At 36.2% G+C, this 18,469-nt stretch overlaps 1 protein-coding gene across 1 annotated transcript in view; it reads left to right on the top strand.

Annotated features, from left to right (window-relative positions):
* LOC111146184 (ATP-binding cassette sub-family A member 3-like) overlaps positions 1–18,469 on the top strand; it is a 131,324-nt gene that overhangs the window by 18,125 nt on the left and 94,730 nt on the right. The window contains exons 4-6 of the mRNA XM_022501616.1: positions 2,025–2,178; positions 12,351–12,610; positions 18,127–18,243. Coding sequence (XP_022357324.1) covers positions 2,025–2,178; positions 12,351–12,610; positions 18,127–18,243 — 531 coding nt within the window. The remainder of the gene's footprint in view (positions 1–2,024; positions 2,179–12,350; positions 12,611–18,126; positions 18,244–18,469) is intronic.

Consider the following 18,469-nt stretch of genomic DNA (forward strand, 5'->3'; position numbering starts at 1 on the left):
TCTGTACTCGAGGAACTACAGAACACTCATGAAAGAAATTGAAGAAGACATAAAAAGATGGAAAAGCATTCCATGGTCATGGATCAGAAGAATGAATTTTGTTAAAATGTCTGTACTGCCCAGAGCAATCTATACTTTCAATGCCATCCCAATCAAAATTCCACTGGCATTTTTCAAAGTGCTGGAACAAACAATCCTAAAATTTATTTTGAACCAGAAAAGACCCCAGATCACTAAGGAAATGTTGAAGAAAAAAAAGCTGGGGGCATCATGTTGCCTGATTTCAAGCTTTACTACCAATTTGCAATCACCAAGACAGCATGGTACTGGCACAAAAACAGACACATAGACCAATGAAACAGAGTAGAGAATATAGATATAGACCCTCAACTCTATGGTTAAATAATCTTTAGCAAAGCAGGAAAAAAAATACCTAGTAGAAAAAAGACAGTGTCTTCAATAAATGGTGCTGAGAAAATTGGACAGCTATGTATAGAAGAATGAAACTCGACCATTCTCTTACATGATACACAAAGATAAACTCGAAGTGGATAAAAGACCTCAACATGAGACAGGAATCTATCAAAATCCTAGAGGAGAACATAGGCAGTAACCTCTTCACATCATCTATGGCAACTTCTTTCAAGACATGTCTCCAAAGGCAAAGGTTTGAACAAAAACAAAAATGAACTTTGGGGACTTCATCAAGATAAAAGTTTCTGCACAGCAAAGGAAACAGTCAACAAAACAAAGAGGCAACTCACAGAATAGGAAAAGATATTTGCAAATGACACTACAGACAAAGGGTTGATATCCAAGATCTATAAAGAACTCTTCAAATTCAACACCCAGAAAATAGATAATCACATCAAAAAATGGGCAGAAGACATGAATAGACACTTCTCCAAAGAAGACATACAAATGGCTATCAGAGACTTGAAAAATGTTTATCAGCATTAGCCATCAGGGAAATTCAACTTAAAAAAACACGTTGAGATACCATCTTACACCAGTTAGAACGGCCGAAATTAACAAGACAGTAAACAACAAGCATTGGAGAGGATGTGGAGAAAGAGGAATGGTGCAAATGTAAGTTGGTGCAGCCACTTTGGAAAACAGTGTGGTGATTCCTCAAAAAATTAAAAATAGACCTACCTTATGACCCTGCAATTGCACTACTGGGTATTTACCCCAAAGATACAGATGTAGTGAAAAGAAGGCCCATATGTACCCCAATGTTCATAGCAGCAATGGCCACAATCACCAAACTGTGGAAAGAGCCAAGATGCCCTTCAACAGATGAATGGGTAAAGAAGATATGGTCCATATATACAATGGAATATTATGTCTCCATCAGAAAGGATGAATACCCAACTTTGTATCAACATGACAGGACTGGAGGAGATTATGCTGAGTGAAATAAGTCAAGCAGAGGGAGTCAATTATATGGTTTCATTTACTTGTGGAGCATAAAGAATAACATGGAGGACATTAGGAGAAGGAAAGGAAAAGTTAATTGGGGTAAATCGGAGGGGGAGATGAACCATGAGAGACTGTGGACTCTGAGAAACAAAGAGGGTTTTGGAAGGGGAGGTGGTTGGGGGAATGGGTGAGCCTGGTGGCGGGTATTAAGGAGGGCATGTATTGCACAGAGCACTGGGTTTGGTGTATAAACAATGAATCTTGGAACACTGAAAAAAAAAATAAAAATAATAAACAATAAAAAGAAATTTTAAAAAAAGTTACCACTGTTGGCATCTTTGTAACTCAAGAGGCAAAATCCTAAAGATGGTAGAGCAGAGATACAAATTTAATTGATTTCAAACATTGTGATTATGGCACATGAGGCTTGCTGCTTGTCCCTTGCGTCAGTGATACTCTCATTTCTTACCATTTAGAATACTGAATTGCTCACTCTGTCCTCCAAACACAAATTTTAGCTTTGTATTTTCCTCTCACTGTTGATACTTGCTTTTAGTGTTCATTGGTCTAACATGTTGTTTGTATTCTATTGTTTATTCCAGGTAAAATATCATCTGCGTTTTGGTGCAGGTACTGAGAGAACTTCGGATTTGCTAAGCTCCTTAGTAGATACTGGATGGAATACACACATTCTGTTTCCAGAGGTACCTTCTATAGGACCCAGGAACCCATTAAAGGATGATGGGGGAGATCCTGGTGAGCTGTCCCCCAGAATACTTACATTAATATTTTGCTTTCAAGCTAGCAGTCATATCAACATGTGTGAATCATTTTTTTTTCAGTGAGTGAAAAAGTTTATTCATTGTGGCAGTTCATATTTAAAATTGAGTTTTTATTGTAAAAACAAGCATGTAGAAAACCTTATACATTTGAAAAATATCTTCCTATTACTGTAAATCATTTCCTGAACTTTATCAGTATGTATCCTTGCATTTATATAGTCTTAGTTAGTAAACATTGGCTCTGCTGACTTAATAGACACATCTTCATAAACTAACATTGTCTGCATATTTATGGTTCTAAATTATTTTTATTTTTTTAATTTAAATTTTGGATAGTTAACATAGGATGCAATATTGGTTTCTAGAGTAGAGTTCAGTGACTCATCACTTACATACAGTGCTCAGTGCTCATCACAGCGCATGCCTTCTTTAATACCCATTGCCCATCTAGCTCATCCCCTACCCACCTCTCTCTGTTTGTTCTCTACCCTTGCATGGCTTGTTTTCCCCCCTCTCTCTTTTTTCTTTTCCCCCTTCCATATGTTCATCTGTTTTCTTTCTTAAATTCCACATGAGTGAGATCATATAGTATTTATCTTTCTCTGACTGACTTATTTCACTTAGCATAATATACGTTAGCTCCATCCACATCTTCGCAGATAGCAAGATTTCATTCTTTTTTTAAAAATTTAATTTCTTTTCAGTGTAACAGAATTCATTGTTTATGCACCACACCCAGTGCTCCATGCAATGCGTGCCCTCCATAATACCCACCACCAGGCTCCCCCAACCTCCCACCCCCCGCCCCTTCAAAATCCTCAGATTGTTTTTCAGAGTCTATAGTCTCTCATGGTTCATCTCCCCCTCCAATTTCCCTCAATTCCCTTCTCCTCTACATCTCCCCATGTCCTCCGTGTTATTTCTTATGTTCCACAAATAAGTTAAACCATATGGTAATTGACTCTCTCTGCTTGACTTATTTCATTCAGCATAAGATTTCATTCTTTCTGATGGCTGAGTAATATTCTAGTATATATGTATACCACATCATCTTTATCCACTCATCAGTCCATGGACGTTTGGGCTCTCTCCATAGTTTGGCTATTGTTGATAATGCTGCTATAATAATGTGGGTGCACGTAGCCTTTCAAATCTGTATTTTTGTACCTTTGGGTAAATACATACTAGTGCAATTGCTGAATCATAGGGTAGTTCTATTTTTAACTTTTTGAGAACCTCTGAACTGTTCTCCAGAGAGGCCACACCAGTTTGCATTCCCACCAACAGTGCAGGAGGGTTCCTCTTTTCGTTTTTTTTTTTTAAAGTATTTTATTTATTTATTTGACAGAGAAAGAGCGATCACAAGTAGGCAGAGAGGCAGGCAGAGAGAGGGGGGAAGCAGGCTCCCTGCTGAGCAGAGAGCCCGATGTGGGGCTTGATCCCAAGATCCTGAGATCATGACCTGAGCAGAGGCTTAACCCACTGAGCCATCCAGGTGCCCCAGAGTTGGTAGATTCTTTATAGATTTTGCATACTAACCCTTTCTGAGATATATCATTTGCAAATATCTTCTCCCATTCCATAGGTTGCCTTATAGTTTAGTAGTCGATTGTTTCCTTATTTGTGTAAAAGCTTTTTATCCTGATGAAGTCCCAGTCATTCAGTTTTGCTTCTGTATGCCTTTTGTTCCCCCTTCCTCCAGCAACATGTTTTTTGTTTGTGTTTGTTTTTAATTTTTTTTTTTAATTTTCAGCATAACAGTATTCCTTGTTTTTGCACCACACCCAGTGCTCCATGCAATCCGTGCCCTCTCTAATACCCACCACCTGGTTCCCCCAACCTCCCACCCCCCGTTGCTTCAAACCCCTCAGATTGTATTTCAGAGTCCATAGTCTCTCATGGTTCACCTCCCCTTCCAATTTCCCTCAACTCCCTTCTCCTCTCTAACTCCCCTTGTCCTCCATGCTATTTGTTATGCTCCACAAATAAGTGAAACCATATGATAATTGACTCTCTCTGCTTGACTTATTTCACTCAGCATAATCTCTCCAGCGACATGTTTAATAAGAAATTGCCGTGGCTGAGGTCAAAGAGGTTTCTGCCCATGTTCTCTAGGATTTTGATGGATTCCTGTCTCATATTGAAGTCTTTCATCCATTTTGAATTTATTTTTGTGTATGGTGGAAGAAAAGTGGTCCAGTTTTATTCTCCTGCATGTGGCTGTCCAGTTTTCCCAACCCTATTTGTTGAAGAGACTGTCTTTTTTCCACGGGATATTCTTTCCCGCTTTGTCGAAGGAATGTGACCATATGGTTATGGGTCCATTTCTGGGTTCTCTATTCTGTTCCATTGATCTGTGTGTCTGTTTTTGTGCCAGTACCATACTGCCTTGATGACTACAGCTTTGTAATACAGCTTTGAAATCCGGAATCCTAATACCTCCAGTTTTGTTTTTCTTTTTCACAAATGCTTTGACTATTTGGGGTCTTTTATGGTTCCATACTAATTTTAGGATTGTTTGTTCTAGATCTGTGAAAAATGCTGGTGGTATTATGGTAGAGATTGCCTTAAATGTATAGATTGCTTTGGGTAATATAGACATTTAAATAATATGAGTTCTTCTAGTTCTTAAAATATAGAGATTTTAATAATATGAGTTCGTCTAGTTCATGAGTATGGAATACTTTTCCATTTCTTTGTGTCCTCTTCAGTTTCTTTTCTCTTCTATAGTTTTCAGAATACAGATCTTTTACTTCTTTAGTTAGATTATTCTAGGTATCTTATTGTTTTTGGTGCAGTTGCAAATAGGATCAATTCCTTGATTTTTTTTTTTTTTGTGGCTGCTTTGTTATTGGCTTATAGAAATGTAACAGATTTCTACACATTGATTTTATATACTGCAACTTTGCTGAATTCATGTATGAGTTCTAGTAATTTTTTGGTGGAGCCTTTCAGAGTAATTTGTCAACTGTAAATAATGAAATAATGAAAGTTTGACTTCTTCTTTGCCACCTTGCCAGTTTGGATGCCTTTTATTTCTTTTTGTTGTCTATTCAAACAGGCTAAGACTTCCAGTACTATGTTAAGTAACAGTGGTGAGAGTGGACATCCTTGTCTTCTTCCTTACTGAGAATGATATTAGCTGTTGGCCTTTCATATATGACCTTTATGATGTTGTGGTATGTTCCATCTATCCCTACTTTGTTGAGTTTTTTTTTTTTTTTTAGGGAGGGGGGATTTTTATTTATTTATTTGACAGAGAGAGAGAGCCCAGAAAGGGGAGGAGCAGGCAGAAGGAGAGGGAGAAGCAGGCTCACCGACCAGGGTGCCCAATGCAGGACTCGATCCCGGGACCCCGGGATTATGACCGGAGCTGAAGGCAGACGCTTAACCGACTAAGCTACCGAGGTGCCCCAAATTGAGGGTTTTTATCAAGAAAGGATGCTGTATTTTGTCAAATGCTTTTTCTTCATCTCTTGACAGGATCATATGGTTCCTATCCTTTCTTCAATTAATATGGTGTATCCTTTTGATTGATTTGCAGATGTTGAACCACTCTTGCAGCCCAGGAATAAATCCTGCTTGATCATGGTGAACAATTCATTAAATGTATTTTTGAATTCAATTTTCTAGTATTTTATTGCATCCATGTTCATCAGGGATATTGACCTATAATTTTGGAATTTGGAGAATAGTATTAACTCTTCTTTCAGTGTCTGGTAGAATTCCCCTGGGAATCTGTCTGGCCCTAGACTTTTGTTTGTTGGGAAATTTTTAATTACTGATTCAATTTCTTTGCTGGTTATGGGTCTGTTCAAATTTTCTATTTCTTCTGTTTCAGTTTTGGTAGTTTGTAGGTTCCTAGAAGTTTGTCCATTTCTTCCTGGTTGCTCAGATCAGTTTGTTGCATATAATTTTTTATAGTATTCTAATTGTTTGTATTTCTGTGATATTGGTTATGATATGTCCCCTTTCATTTATTATTTTATCTATTTGGGTCCTTTTATCTTTTTGATAAATATGACTATGGTTTTATCAATTTTATTCATTCTTTTAGAGAATTCTTTGAAAAATGAGCTCTTAGTTTCATTAATCTGAAATCTCTTAATTTTGTTATTTTTTTGTTTCTATATCATTTATTTCTGCTCTAATCTTTTATTTTTTTCCTTTTTCTACTGGCCTGAGGCTTTATTTGCTGTTCCTTTTCTAGCTCCTTTAGGTGTAAGGTTAGGTTGTGTATTTGAGACTTTTCTTGCTTCTTGAATTAGGCTTGTATTGCAATAAGCTTCCCCTTAGGACTGCTTTTGCTGCATCAGGTTTAGACTGTTTTGTTTTCATTTTTACTTGCTGCCTTGTATTTTTTAATTTCTTTTTTTTTTAAGATTTTATTTATTTACTTGACAGACAGAGATCACAAGTAGGCAGAGAGGCAGGCAGAGAGAGAGGTGGAAGCAGGCTCCCTGCCGAGCACAGAGCCCAATGTGGGGCTCGATCCCAGGACTCTGGGATCATGACCTGAGCTGAAGGCAGAGGCTTTAACCCACTGAGCCACCCAGGTGCCCCTTTATTTCTTTTTTTAATGTAATGACTGTATATTTATTTTATTATGTTCAGTTAGCCAGCATATAGTACATCATTAATTTTTGATGTAGTGGTCAGTGATTCATTAGTTGCATATAACACCCAGTGCTCATCACAACATGTGCCCTCCTTAGTACCCATCACCTGGTTACCCCATCCCCCCTCCCTTCTATAACCCTCAGTTTGTTTCCCAGAGTCCAGAGTCTCTCATGGTTTGTCTCCCTCTCTGATTTCTTCCTATTCAGTTTTCCCTCCCTTCCCCTGTGGTCCTCTGTACTTTTAAAAAATTTTTTCTTTAATTTTCTGGTTAACTCATTCATTCCTTTTCTTTAATTTTTAAAATTTTAACCTCATTTGTTTTTTAGTAGGATGCTCTTTAACTTCCCGGTATTTGTGGTCTTTCCAATTTTTATTTTATTTTTTTTTTGTGGTTAACTTAAAGGTTCATAGTATTGTGGTTAAATTATTCTTTTTGGTTGATGAATGAATTTTAATTATGCAGTGGTAATTTAAAATTCTTTTTTAAGTAAACAGTAAGGGCTTTGAACTAACTAACAATCTTGAGAAGTTATCTTTAAGAAATCATTCAACAGCAGATACAAGCTATGTGTAATTTAACTATTACAAATAAAAATTGGCAACAATCAAAACAGTGCATAATAAGTACCTGGTTAAGAATATGAGGATATGTCAGTTTGGTAACTATCATGTAGGGGTTAAAAATAATACTTATCAGGCCTAATAAATAGGGAACCATATATATAGAATCATAACTATGAGAAGTATGTATAAACCTATACAAAGATTGGGATGGCTGTCCAAAAATGAATATAGTTAAACTAGAATGGTGATATTGATTGCATGTTGTTATTTCATCTTATCAAAAACATTTTGAATATTTTTCCAAGCAAAAGTTAAAAAGGAATCTGTCGGGGGACCTGGGTGGCTTAGTGGGTTAAAGCCTCTGCCTTCAGCTCAGGTCATGATCCCAGGGTCCTGGGATCAAGCCCCGCGTCGCGCTCTCTGCTCAGCAGGAGCCTGCTTCCACCTCTCTCTCTGCCTGCCTCTCTGCCTACTTGTGATCTCTTCCTCTCAAATAAATAAATAAAATTTTTAAAAAAGGAATCTGACCTTTCTTAAAATTAATCTACTACAAACTAAATGTAATTTGTGAGAGTAAGTTAATTGAAAATAGGATGATCTTAGTAGAAAAAGAGTAATTTAAACAAGAAAGAAGAGTTGGTAACATAAAAATATTTTAAATAGAGCATTTCTTCTGGAAGGAGGTGTTTCTTTAAAAAGACCATTTTCTATAAAACAAGAAAGAAGATAATCAAGCAAATTCCAACTATTGAGTGATACTGCATAGCAAATTTACATTAAAAAATTGGTATAAGGGGACACTCTTTGGTTAAAGTGTGGTGACTAGGAGTTAGGTGGCTTGATGTATTTTGTTCAGACTCTTATTAATTGGTAGCTTTATTATCCTAAATGTTCTGGATTAAGTTTCCTCATCTGAAAAATGAATGTTTGGAATAGGTCACCATTTAGGTCCCTTTTGACATGAAGATTCTATGATATTAATTATTAGAACTTTAGCTGATTAAATTAGCTGAGGATAGGTGATGAGAGAGAAGATCAGAATTAGTTCGGTGAAATTTAAAAGTGAGATTCTAAAATTGTAATAAGAGCACTTAAGATGAGATATACCCTCTAACTTTTAAGTGTCCAGTACAACATTGTTAATTATAGCCATGTTTTGTACAATAGATTTTTTTAAATTTTATTTTTTCAGTGTTCCAAGATTCATTGTTTATGTACCACACCCAGTGCTCCATGCAATACATGCCGTCCTTAATACCACCATCAGGCTCACCCATCCCCCCAACTCCCCTCCCCTCTAAAACCCTCAGTTTGTTTCTCAGAGTCCACAGTCTCTCATTTCTAAAACTTTTAATATTGCAAACCTATCCATTCTTAATGTTTCCCTCTCTCCAGCTGCTGGAAACAAAGATTCTACTTTCTGTTTCTATGAATGTAGGTCAAATGCCCAGTATAAGTAGAATCATGTATTTCTTGTCCTTTTGTGCGTAATGTCTTCAGGGTGCATCCATGTTGTAGAATATGACAGAATTTCTCTCTTTTTAAAGGCTGAATAATATTCTACTGTATGTATATGGTGCATTTTGTTTATCCATTCATCTGTGGAGGGACAGAGGTTGCTTTTACCTCTTGGCTATTGTGAATAATGCTGAGTGAACATAAGTGTGCAGATTATCTTTTTGAGATCCTTTCTTCGGTTCTTTTGGTTACATGCCAAGAAGTGGGATTGCTGAATCGTACGGTAGTCATTTTTAGTATCTTGAGAAACTTCCATACTGTGCACCATTTTATATTCCTACCAACAGAGCACAAGGATTCTGATTTTTTTACATCATCATTAACACTTGTTCTTTTATGGTTTTTTGGTAGTGGCCATCCTAACAGTTATGAAGTGATCTCTCATTGAGATTTGGATATGTATTTCTGTAATAATTAGTGAAGTTGAATGTTTTTTCCTGTTTTTTGACCACTCATGTGTTTTCTTTGGAGAAATGTCTCTACGAGTCCTTTGCCCATTTTTTTTTCTTTGCCCATTTTAAAATCAGCTTACTTTTGTTATTGAGTTAGAGGAATTCTTTATGTACTCTTTTTTTAAAAGATTTATTTATTTTTATTTTACTTTTACTTTTTATTTTTATTTATTTATTTTTAAACATATTAATTTTTTTTCAGTGTTCCAAGATTCATTGTTTATGCACCAAACCAGTGATCCATGCAATACGTGCCCTCCTTAATACCCACCACCAGGCTCACCCACCCCCCCAACCCCTCCTTTTCAAAACCCTCTTTGTTTCCCAGAGTCCACAGTCTCTCATGGTTCATCTCCCCCTACGATTTCCCCCAATTCACTTTTTCTTTCCTTCTTCTAATGTCCTCAATGTTATTCCTTATGCTCCTCAAGTAAGTGAAACCATATGATAATTGACTTTCTCTGCTTGACTTATTTCACTCAGCATGATCTCCTCCAGTCCCGCCCATGTTGATAACAAAAGTTGAGTGTTCATTAAGTGATCTGTCTATTGCTGAAAGTGGTGTGTTAAGATACCCTACAATTAATGTATTCATATAAATATGATTCTTTATTTTGTTTAACAGTTGGCTTATGTAGTTGGCTGCTCCCATGTTGGGGGCATAAATATTTATAATTGTTAGATCTTCTTGGTGGAAAGACCCTTTAAGAATGATGTAGTGTCCTTCTGTATCTCTGACTACAGTGTTTAGCTTAAAATCTAATTTATCTGATATGATAATTGCTACCCCAGCTTTCTTTTGAGGTCCATTGGCATGAAAGATGGTTCTCCATTCCTTCACTTTCAGTCTAGATGTATCTTTAGGTTCAAAATGTGTCTTTTGTAGACAGCATATGGACGGGTCCTATTGTTTTATCCAGTCTGTAACCCTGTGCCATTTTATGGGAGCATTTAGGCCGTTCACATTGAGAGTGATAATTGAAAGATAAGTTATTATTGACATCATGTTGCCTGTGAAGTCCTTGTTTCTATAGATTATCTCTTTAAATTTCTGTTCTGTGTCACTCTTGGGTTCTTTCTTCTTTTATAGAACCCCCTTAATATTTTTTGTAGTGCTGGCTTGGTGGTCACATAAACTTTTATTTATTTTTTTTAATTTTTTAAATTTATTTTCAGCATAACAGTATTCATTGTTTTTGCACCACACCCAGTGCTCCATGCAATCTGTGCCCTCTCCAATACCCACCACCTGGTTCCCCCAACCTCCCCCCCCCCCCCCCCCTTCAAAACCCTCAGATTGTTTTTCAGAGTCCATAGTCTCTCATGGTTCACCTCCCCTTCCAATTTCCCTCAACTCCCTTCTCCTCTCTAACTCCCCTTGTCCCCTTGCTATTTGTTATGCTCCACAAATAAGTGAAACCATATGATAATTGACTCTCTCCGCTTGACTTATTTCACTCAGCATAATCTTTTCCAGTCCCGTCCACGTTGCTACAAAAGTTGGGTATTCATCCTTTCTGATGGAGGCATAATACTCCATAGTATAAATGGACCACATCTTCCTTATCCATTCGTCCGTTGAAGGGCATCTTGGTTCTTTCAACAGTTTGGCGACTGTGGCCTTTGCTGCTATAAACATTGGGGTACAGATGGCCCTTCTTTTCACTACATCTGTATCTTTGGGGTAAATAATCAGTAGTGCAATTGCAGGGTCATAGGGTAGCTCTATTTTTAATTTCTTGAGGAATCTCCACACTGTTCTCCAAAGTGGCTGCACCAACTTGCATTCCCACCAACAGTGTAAGAGGGTTCCCCTTTCTCCACATCCCCTCCAACACATGTTGTTTCCTGTCTTGCTAATTTTGGCCATTCTAAGTGGTGTAAGGTGGTATCTCAAGGTCACATAACCTTTTAAATTCTGACGGTCTTGGAAGCTCTTTATCTCTTTTGTTTTAACTTTTGCATGCAGTTTAAGGTAAGGATCTAACTTCATTCTTTTGCATGTGGTTATCCAGTTTATCCAGCACCATTTGTTTTGAAGAGAGTGTCCTTTCCTCTGGTGGCCTTGCCAAAGACATTTGACCACGTATGTGAGAATTTATTTCTGGGATGTCTGTTCTGTTGGTCTCTATGTCTGTCTTTATGCTGCTAGTATACCAGTACTGTTTTGATTACTGTAATTTTGCATTATATTTTGAATCAGGAAGTACAAGGCCTTCAGCTCACAAGAGCAAGTGCTCTCTTTTCTTGCGATTATTTTGGCTATTCGAGATTCTTTGCAATTTCATATGGATTTTAGGATTGTTTTTTCTATTTCTGAAAAAAATGCCATTGGGATTTTTTAAAAAGTTTTAAAAAAAATTCTGGTTAGTTAACATACAGTGTAATATTAGCTTGCGCATACAATTTAGTGATTCAGCACTTCCATACATACACCTGGTGCTCATCACAAGGATTTTGATAGAGGTTGCATTGAATCTGTAGATAATTCTGGGTAATATGGATATTTTAACAACAGTAAGTCTCCCAGTCCAGGAACAAGGAATGTCTTACATTTACTTGTGTCATCTTTAATTTCTTTCTGCAGTGTTTAGTAGTTTTCAGTGGTAGAAGTCTTTTCACCTCCTTAGTTAAGTTTATTCCTATGTATTTTATTCTTTTTGATGCTATTGTAAATGGGATTGTTTCACATCTTGTTTTGAGCATCACTTCTGTTTACATGTTGGGTATGTCTGGTATTGAATTCTCATTTATTTTGGCTGATAAAATTACATAAAGCAACAGTATCATTTTCATATAGTATTTTAGTTTTGAAAAGATAGTAATACAATTTCATGTTATCTATTATCTGTTTGTGTCCCAAATCACTATAGGTTTTGGGAAATTGTTTTGTTCTTTGAGTTAAAAGCTTTGAATTACCCAAATTGCCTTCTTTGTTTGCCTGTCTGTTTCTTGGTATACTGAACTTGATCATCTTTGTTTTCTCATTTAGGGTACATCAAAGAAGGGTTCCTGTTTTTGCAGCATATCATAGACCAGGCCATCATGACATACCATAACGGCGAAGCTGCAAAACAAATGTTAAATGGTGCCATCATTTTGCTTAATAGGTTTCCATACCCTGCTTATTATATGGATCCTTTTTGGTTTAATTTTTCAGATCTCTTCCCTTTGATAGTTATACTTGCATTTTCTCTAACTGAACTTACCCTCATCAGGACCATTGTTTCAGAAAAGGAAAAGAGATTAAAGGTAATTTCACTTTCTTTGTAGCATTTTGGGCCCAAGGAACAGATTTTGTGCTCTATACCTTTGGCATTGGTAAATAATTATATCACAATAACAGTGTACAAATATACAAATTTTCTGATGGTTTACTTTTATCTAAATTCTTGATTTGGCCTATAGCTTTATTGACTAATGGCTATTTAACATGAATATTATGGAGAGAGGTCATATATTAAATATGCTGAATCTTTTTTGGAATAAAATAGGCAACAAAGAAATAATCATATGAGGTTTTGAGTTAGACTGATTTAAGATGCACTACAATTCCAAGATTTGAGATGCATGTCAGTGTTGAGTCAAAGTAAGACCATATTGTTAAAAACAGTGGCTCTAAATCAGAAAACCATTGATTTCCCCTGGGGCTAAAAATACATTATATGTTTATAAAAGTCAAGAAATATAATGCCTGCAATCCAGAATTCCTCACATTCCTTCCAAATCACTGCACCTTCCCTCTTCCACAAAGATAATCACTAACTTCTAAAACCCTATGTCAGTGTTACCTGGTTTTAAACTTTATTTGAATAGAATTATACAATAGCTATCCTTTTGCGGTCTGTATAGTTATAACTCAGCCATTTTCTTTGCTGTGTACTATTACATTTAATGAATATATCACAATTTATCACTCTTCTGTGGATGGATGCATGGTTGTTCGAGTATTGGGCTATTACAGTAAGCTACTGTGAATATTTTAGTGCACATGTGCACATTTTTTTGTTGGGTTTATACCTAGGATTGAGGTTGATGGAGTATACAGTATACATGTTTTCAACCCTGTTAAATAAGGCCAAATGTTTTGCCAAAATGTTTGTGCCAGTTTGTTCTCTTAATCAGTAATGTATGGGAATTAACTCTTGGTCTGTATGTATGCCAACACTTGGTGGTGTTAGTCTTTTTAAATGTGAACCATTCTGGAAGGCATATGTTGATATCTCATTGTGGTTTTATTTCATTTTAATATTTATATATTTATACATTTATTTATTAAATTTAAGTTCAGCTAGCCAAGGTACAGTATAATCATTGTTGTTTTAATTTGATTCGCCTCATTAACTGATGTTGTTGAACATCTTTTCATATACTTATTGGCCACATGGATATCCTCTTTTGTGAAGTATCAGTTCAGAAGTCTTTTCCCCATTTTTCTCTGGGGTTGTGTGTCATTCATCTATTTACAAGCATTCTTTATATATTTTGAATACTAGTTTTTAGTGTGACGTTTATATTGCAGTATTAACTCCCAGTCTCTAGCTTGTCTTAATGGTGTCTTTGGATTTATAAAAGTTAATAATTTTAATGTAATAAAGTCTTTAACCTTATGATTAGTGCTTTCTGTGTCCAGCCTCTGCTGGCTGAGTTCTCCCCAGGTCTTTAGATACTCTTCTTTTCTAATCTTTGTATTTAAGCTTCTAAATTTCCCTCTAGTCATAACTTTAGTTGCAACCTACAAATTGAAGTATAGTATTTTCTTTATCATATAGTTCAAAGAGTTTCTAATTTTCATTTTGGATTTTTTCTTTGACCCATAAGATAATTAGAAAAGCACTTAAAAATTTTCAGACATATTAGGAGCCAGTATTTGAGTTAAATTTTTTGAAATTTTGATGGCATTAGCTTTGTGGGCTAGACTGTAGCCAATTTTAGCAAATGTTCCACATGCATGTGTGCACTAAAACCAATGTGTACTGTGTGTTCAACGGGTGCAGTTTTCTCTGCATGTTATAATAAGTTAGTCATGTTGTTCATATTTTTTTTAGAGAGAGAGGGGGGGTTGGAGGGGCAGAGGAAGAAGATGAGTGAGAATGTTAAGCAGGCTCTATGCCCATTGTGGAGCCTGATGCAAGGCTGGATCTCACAACCCTGAGATCATGACTTGAAACAAAATCAAGAGCCAGACACTTCACCAACTGAACCACCCAAGCACCCCTGTATTTTTCATATCTTTTTAAAACTTTTTATTATCTTTTTTTTAAAAAAAGTAATCTCTACAGCCAGTGTAGAGATTACTTAAACCCCCAGTGGGGGTTGAACTCACAACCCTGAGGTCAAGAGTCACATCATGTTCTACTGACTTGAGTCAGACAGGCTTCCCTGTTGTTCATATTTTTTTTTAAGATTTTATTTATTTATCTTAGAGAGAGAGAGCATGCACATGTGTCAGGGAGAGGGACAAGTAGATTCCCTGCTATGCAGGGAGCCCGATGCAGGGCTTGATCCTAGCACACCGAGATCATTACCTGAACTGAATGTAGATGCTTAACTGAGTCACCCAGGTGTCCCTGTTTATATCTTTTTTTTTTTAAGATTTCATTTATTTATTTGTCAGAGAGAGAGAGAGAGAGAGAGAGTGAGCATAGGCAGACAGAATGGTAGAGGGAGAAGCAGGCTCCCTGCGGAGCAAGGAGCCCGAAGCGGGACTCGATGCCAAGACGCTGGGATCATGACCTGAGCCGAAGGCAGCCGCTTAACCAACTGAGCAACCCAGGCGTCCCCCTGTTTATATCTTTAACATGGATTTTTATGTTAGTATATCAGTTATGGGGAGAAGTATGTTGAAGATCTCCCTCTATTATTATTGATTATTAAGTTGTTGGTGTTCATGAATGATTGTTATTAGAGCACTTTTTTATGATAGCTGCTTTAAAATCATTATTAGATAATTCTAATATGTATGTCATCTTGATTTGGCATTTGAGGATTTTCTCTTTGTTTTTAGAGCTTAGATTTTCCTTATCTTGGTTTGTTGAGTAATTTGAGGTTGTATCTTGAATATTTTGAATATTGTGTTATAAATCCCTTGATCATTTTGAAAATTTTCCATTTCATTTTCTAGCTATCTCTTCGTGCTTAGAATACACATCTTTGCAAATGGCAAAATCCCATTCTTTTTCATGGCTGATTAATATTTCATTATATATATATATATGCTACATCTTCCTGATCCATCTATTGATAGGCACTTGGGTTGCTTGCATATCTTGGCTACCATAAATAATGCCGCAGTAGACATAGGGATGCATATATCTTTTGGAATTAGTGGTTTCATTTTCTTTGGGTAAATACCCAATAGTGGAATTAGTAGATCATATGATAATTCTATTTTTAATTTTCTGAGGAACCTCTACACTGTTCATTCCACGGTAGCTACACCCATTTGCATTCCCACCAACAGTGTGAGAGGGTTCCTTTTTCTTCATATCCTCACCAATACTTTTTTCTTGTCTTTCTGATTCTAGCCATTCTGGCAGATAGAAGGTGTTATCTCATTATGGTTTTGATTTGCATTTCCTGAGGATTAGTAATGTTGAACATCTGTTCATATCTGTTGATATCTGTATGTCTTCTTTGGAAAAATGTCTATTCAGGGTCTCTCTCTATTTTTTAAGTGGATTATTTGTTTTTTGGGTGTTGAGTTTTGTAAGTTCTTAATATATTTTGGGATTATAACCCCTTACTGGATATATCATTTAGAAATACCTTCTCCCATTCAGTGACTTGTCTTATTTTTGTTGATTGTTTCCTTTAATGTGCAGAAGTTTTTTATTCTGATGTAGTCCCAATAGTTTATTTTTGCTTTTGTTTCTAGATATATCTAGAAGAATGTCACTATGACTGATGTCAAAGAAGTTACTGACTGTCTTCTCCTCTGGGATTTTAATGGTTTCCTGTCTCATGTGTAGGTCTTTAATCTATTTTGAATCTTTGTCTGTGGTATAAGAAAGTGGTCCAGTTTCATTCTTTTGCATGTTGCTGTCCGGTTTCCCCAACACCATTTGTTGAAGAGACTATTTCCATTGTATGTTCTTTCCTTTTTTGTAGAAGATTAATTGACCATGTAGTTGTGGTTGATTTCTGGATTTTCTGTTCTATTCTGTTGCTCACTGTGTCTGTTTTTGTGCCAGTACCATACTGTTTCCATCACTACAGCTTTGTAGTATAACTTGAAATCTGGAATTATAATACCTCTAGTTTTTTCTTTTCAAGACTACTTTGGTTATTCAGGGTCTTTTGTGGGTTTCATATAAATTCTAGGATTGTTTGTTCTAGTTCTGTGAAAAATGCTGGTGGTATTTTGATGGGGATTTCATTAAATTTGTAGATTGCTCTGGGAGTGTAGGACATTTTAACAATATATGTTCTTCTAATCTGTGAGCATGGAATTTCTTTCCATTTGTGTCATCTTTAGTTTCTTTCATTGATATTTTATAGTTTCAGAGTATGGGTCTGTAAGTTCTTCAGTTAAGTTTATTACTAGGGTTTTTTTCTCCACATCCTTACCAACACCTGTTGTTTATTATGTTTTTGATTTTAGCCATTCTGATAAGTGTGAGGTGATACCTCATTTGATTTGCATTTCCCTGATGATAAGTGATGATGAGCATATTTTCATGTGTCGTGGCTGTTTGTATGTCTTCTTTGGAGAAATGTCTGTTCATGTCTTCTACCCATTTTTTAATTGGATTTTTTGGCTTTTGGGTGTTGAATTTTATAAGTTCTTTATATATTTTGTATACTATGCTGAATTATGGTTCATGAAGCTCCCTTCTAAAACTCCACTTCTAAAACAATCTTGCCCATTATGTTATTTGGATTTTAGTGTTTGTAGATGAGGACAATGAGGCACAGAGAGGTCAAGGAATTTGCTCAAGGTTATATTGCTGGTAAGTGGCAGGAAGAATGAGGATTCAAACTGGGGGAATCAGTCTCAGATTTATTGTACCAGGGAAAATTAGCCTCAGAAATGTACAGAGACAGCATGATGGAAGGGGAGGAGCACAGAACAGGGAGCTCCTTCTGTGCAACTTTGTAGAAGCAACTCACCCTCTTTGAGTCTCGCTTTATAATCTGTAAAATTAGGAGGGTTTATATAAATTAGGAAATGGCAAACTTTACCTGTAAACAAAACCAGATAACACATATTTTAGGGCTTGCAGCCCTATTGTAGGATGAATGCAGCCACAGTACAGAAATGAGTGAGCATGGCTCTATGCCAATAAAGCTTTAGTTATAAAAGTATGAGGCAGCCTGGATTTAGGCCATAGGCTGTAGTTTGCCCGTCCCTGCTTTAATCTGTAATTGAATTAAAGCTTATATACCTTCCTTTAATATTTCTGGAGGTTGAACATAATAAAAAGAAAAAAGAAAAAAGAACATAATAAAAAGAAAGGTGGTCTTATTTTTTGTGTTTAAATTTTTAATTAAGTATTTCTTGTGTTAGAACCACAGTTGGTAAGTTATCAGGGAGAAGATCTGGACTCAGAATTCTGAGTTGGAATTGTAGCCCTGCTGCTCATTAGACGGATGGTTTTGGTCAGATCACTCGACTATTCTGAGACTTGATTTCTCTGTAAAATGAGGGTGATAGTACTTAGCTTATGTAAGTTTTTGTGGGACTAAGTCAGTTAATATTTATGAATGCATTTTGAAAACTATGAGTTGTTTTTCATGACATTTGATTTGTGTTTACTCTCCTACAGGAGTACCAGCTCATGATAGGACTCAGTAATGCTATGCTCTGGGCTTCCTATTTTGTCTCATTCTTTCTGATGTTTTTAATTATCATCTGTTTACTGTGCGTGATTTTATTTGTCAAGGCAAGTATGTATTTGAATGTAGTAGGCTGCATCTAAAGCTCGAGAGGGATAAAATAACTGGGGATGGGCTGAGTGGGTTTTAGGTTACAAAAGAATATATACATTTTTCTTTGAGTCCCCTTGGGAATTCAGAAGCTGCTCAGTTTTATCAGCACACAAAACCATAGACCTAGATGGGCAACCCTTCCCCAAGAAAAGAGTTATTTAGTTAACTTTGCATCTCTCT

Source organism: Enhydra lutris, unplaced genomic scaffold, assembly GCF_002288905.1.
Source record: "Enhydra lutris kenyoni isolate GAN:26980312 unplaced genomic scaffold, ASM228890v2 scaffoldscaffold13, whole genome shotgun sequence".
NCBI classification, from domain to species: Eukaryota; Metazoa; Chordata; class Mammalia; order Carnivora; family Mustelidae; genus Enhydra; species Enhydra lutris.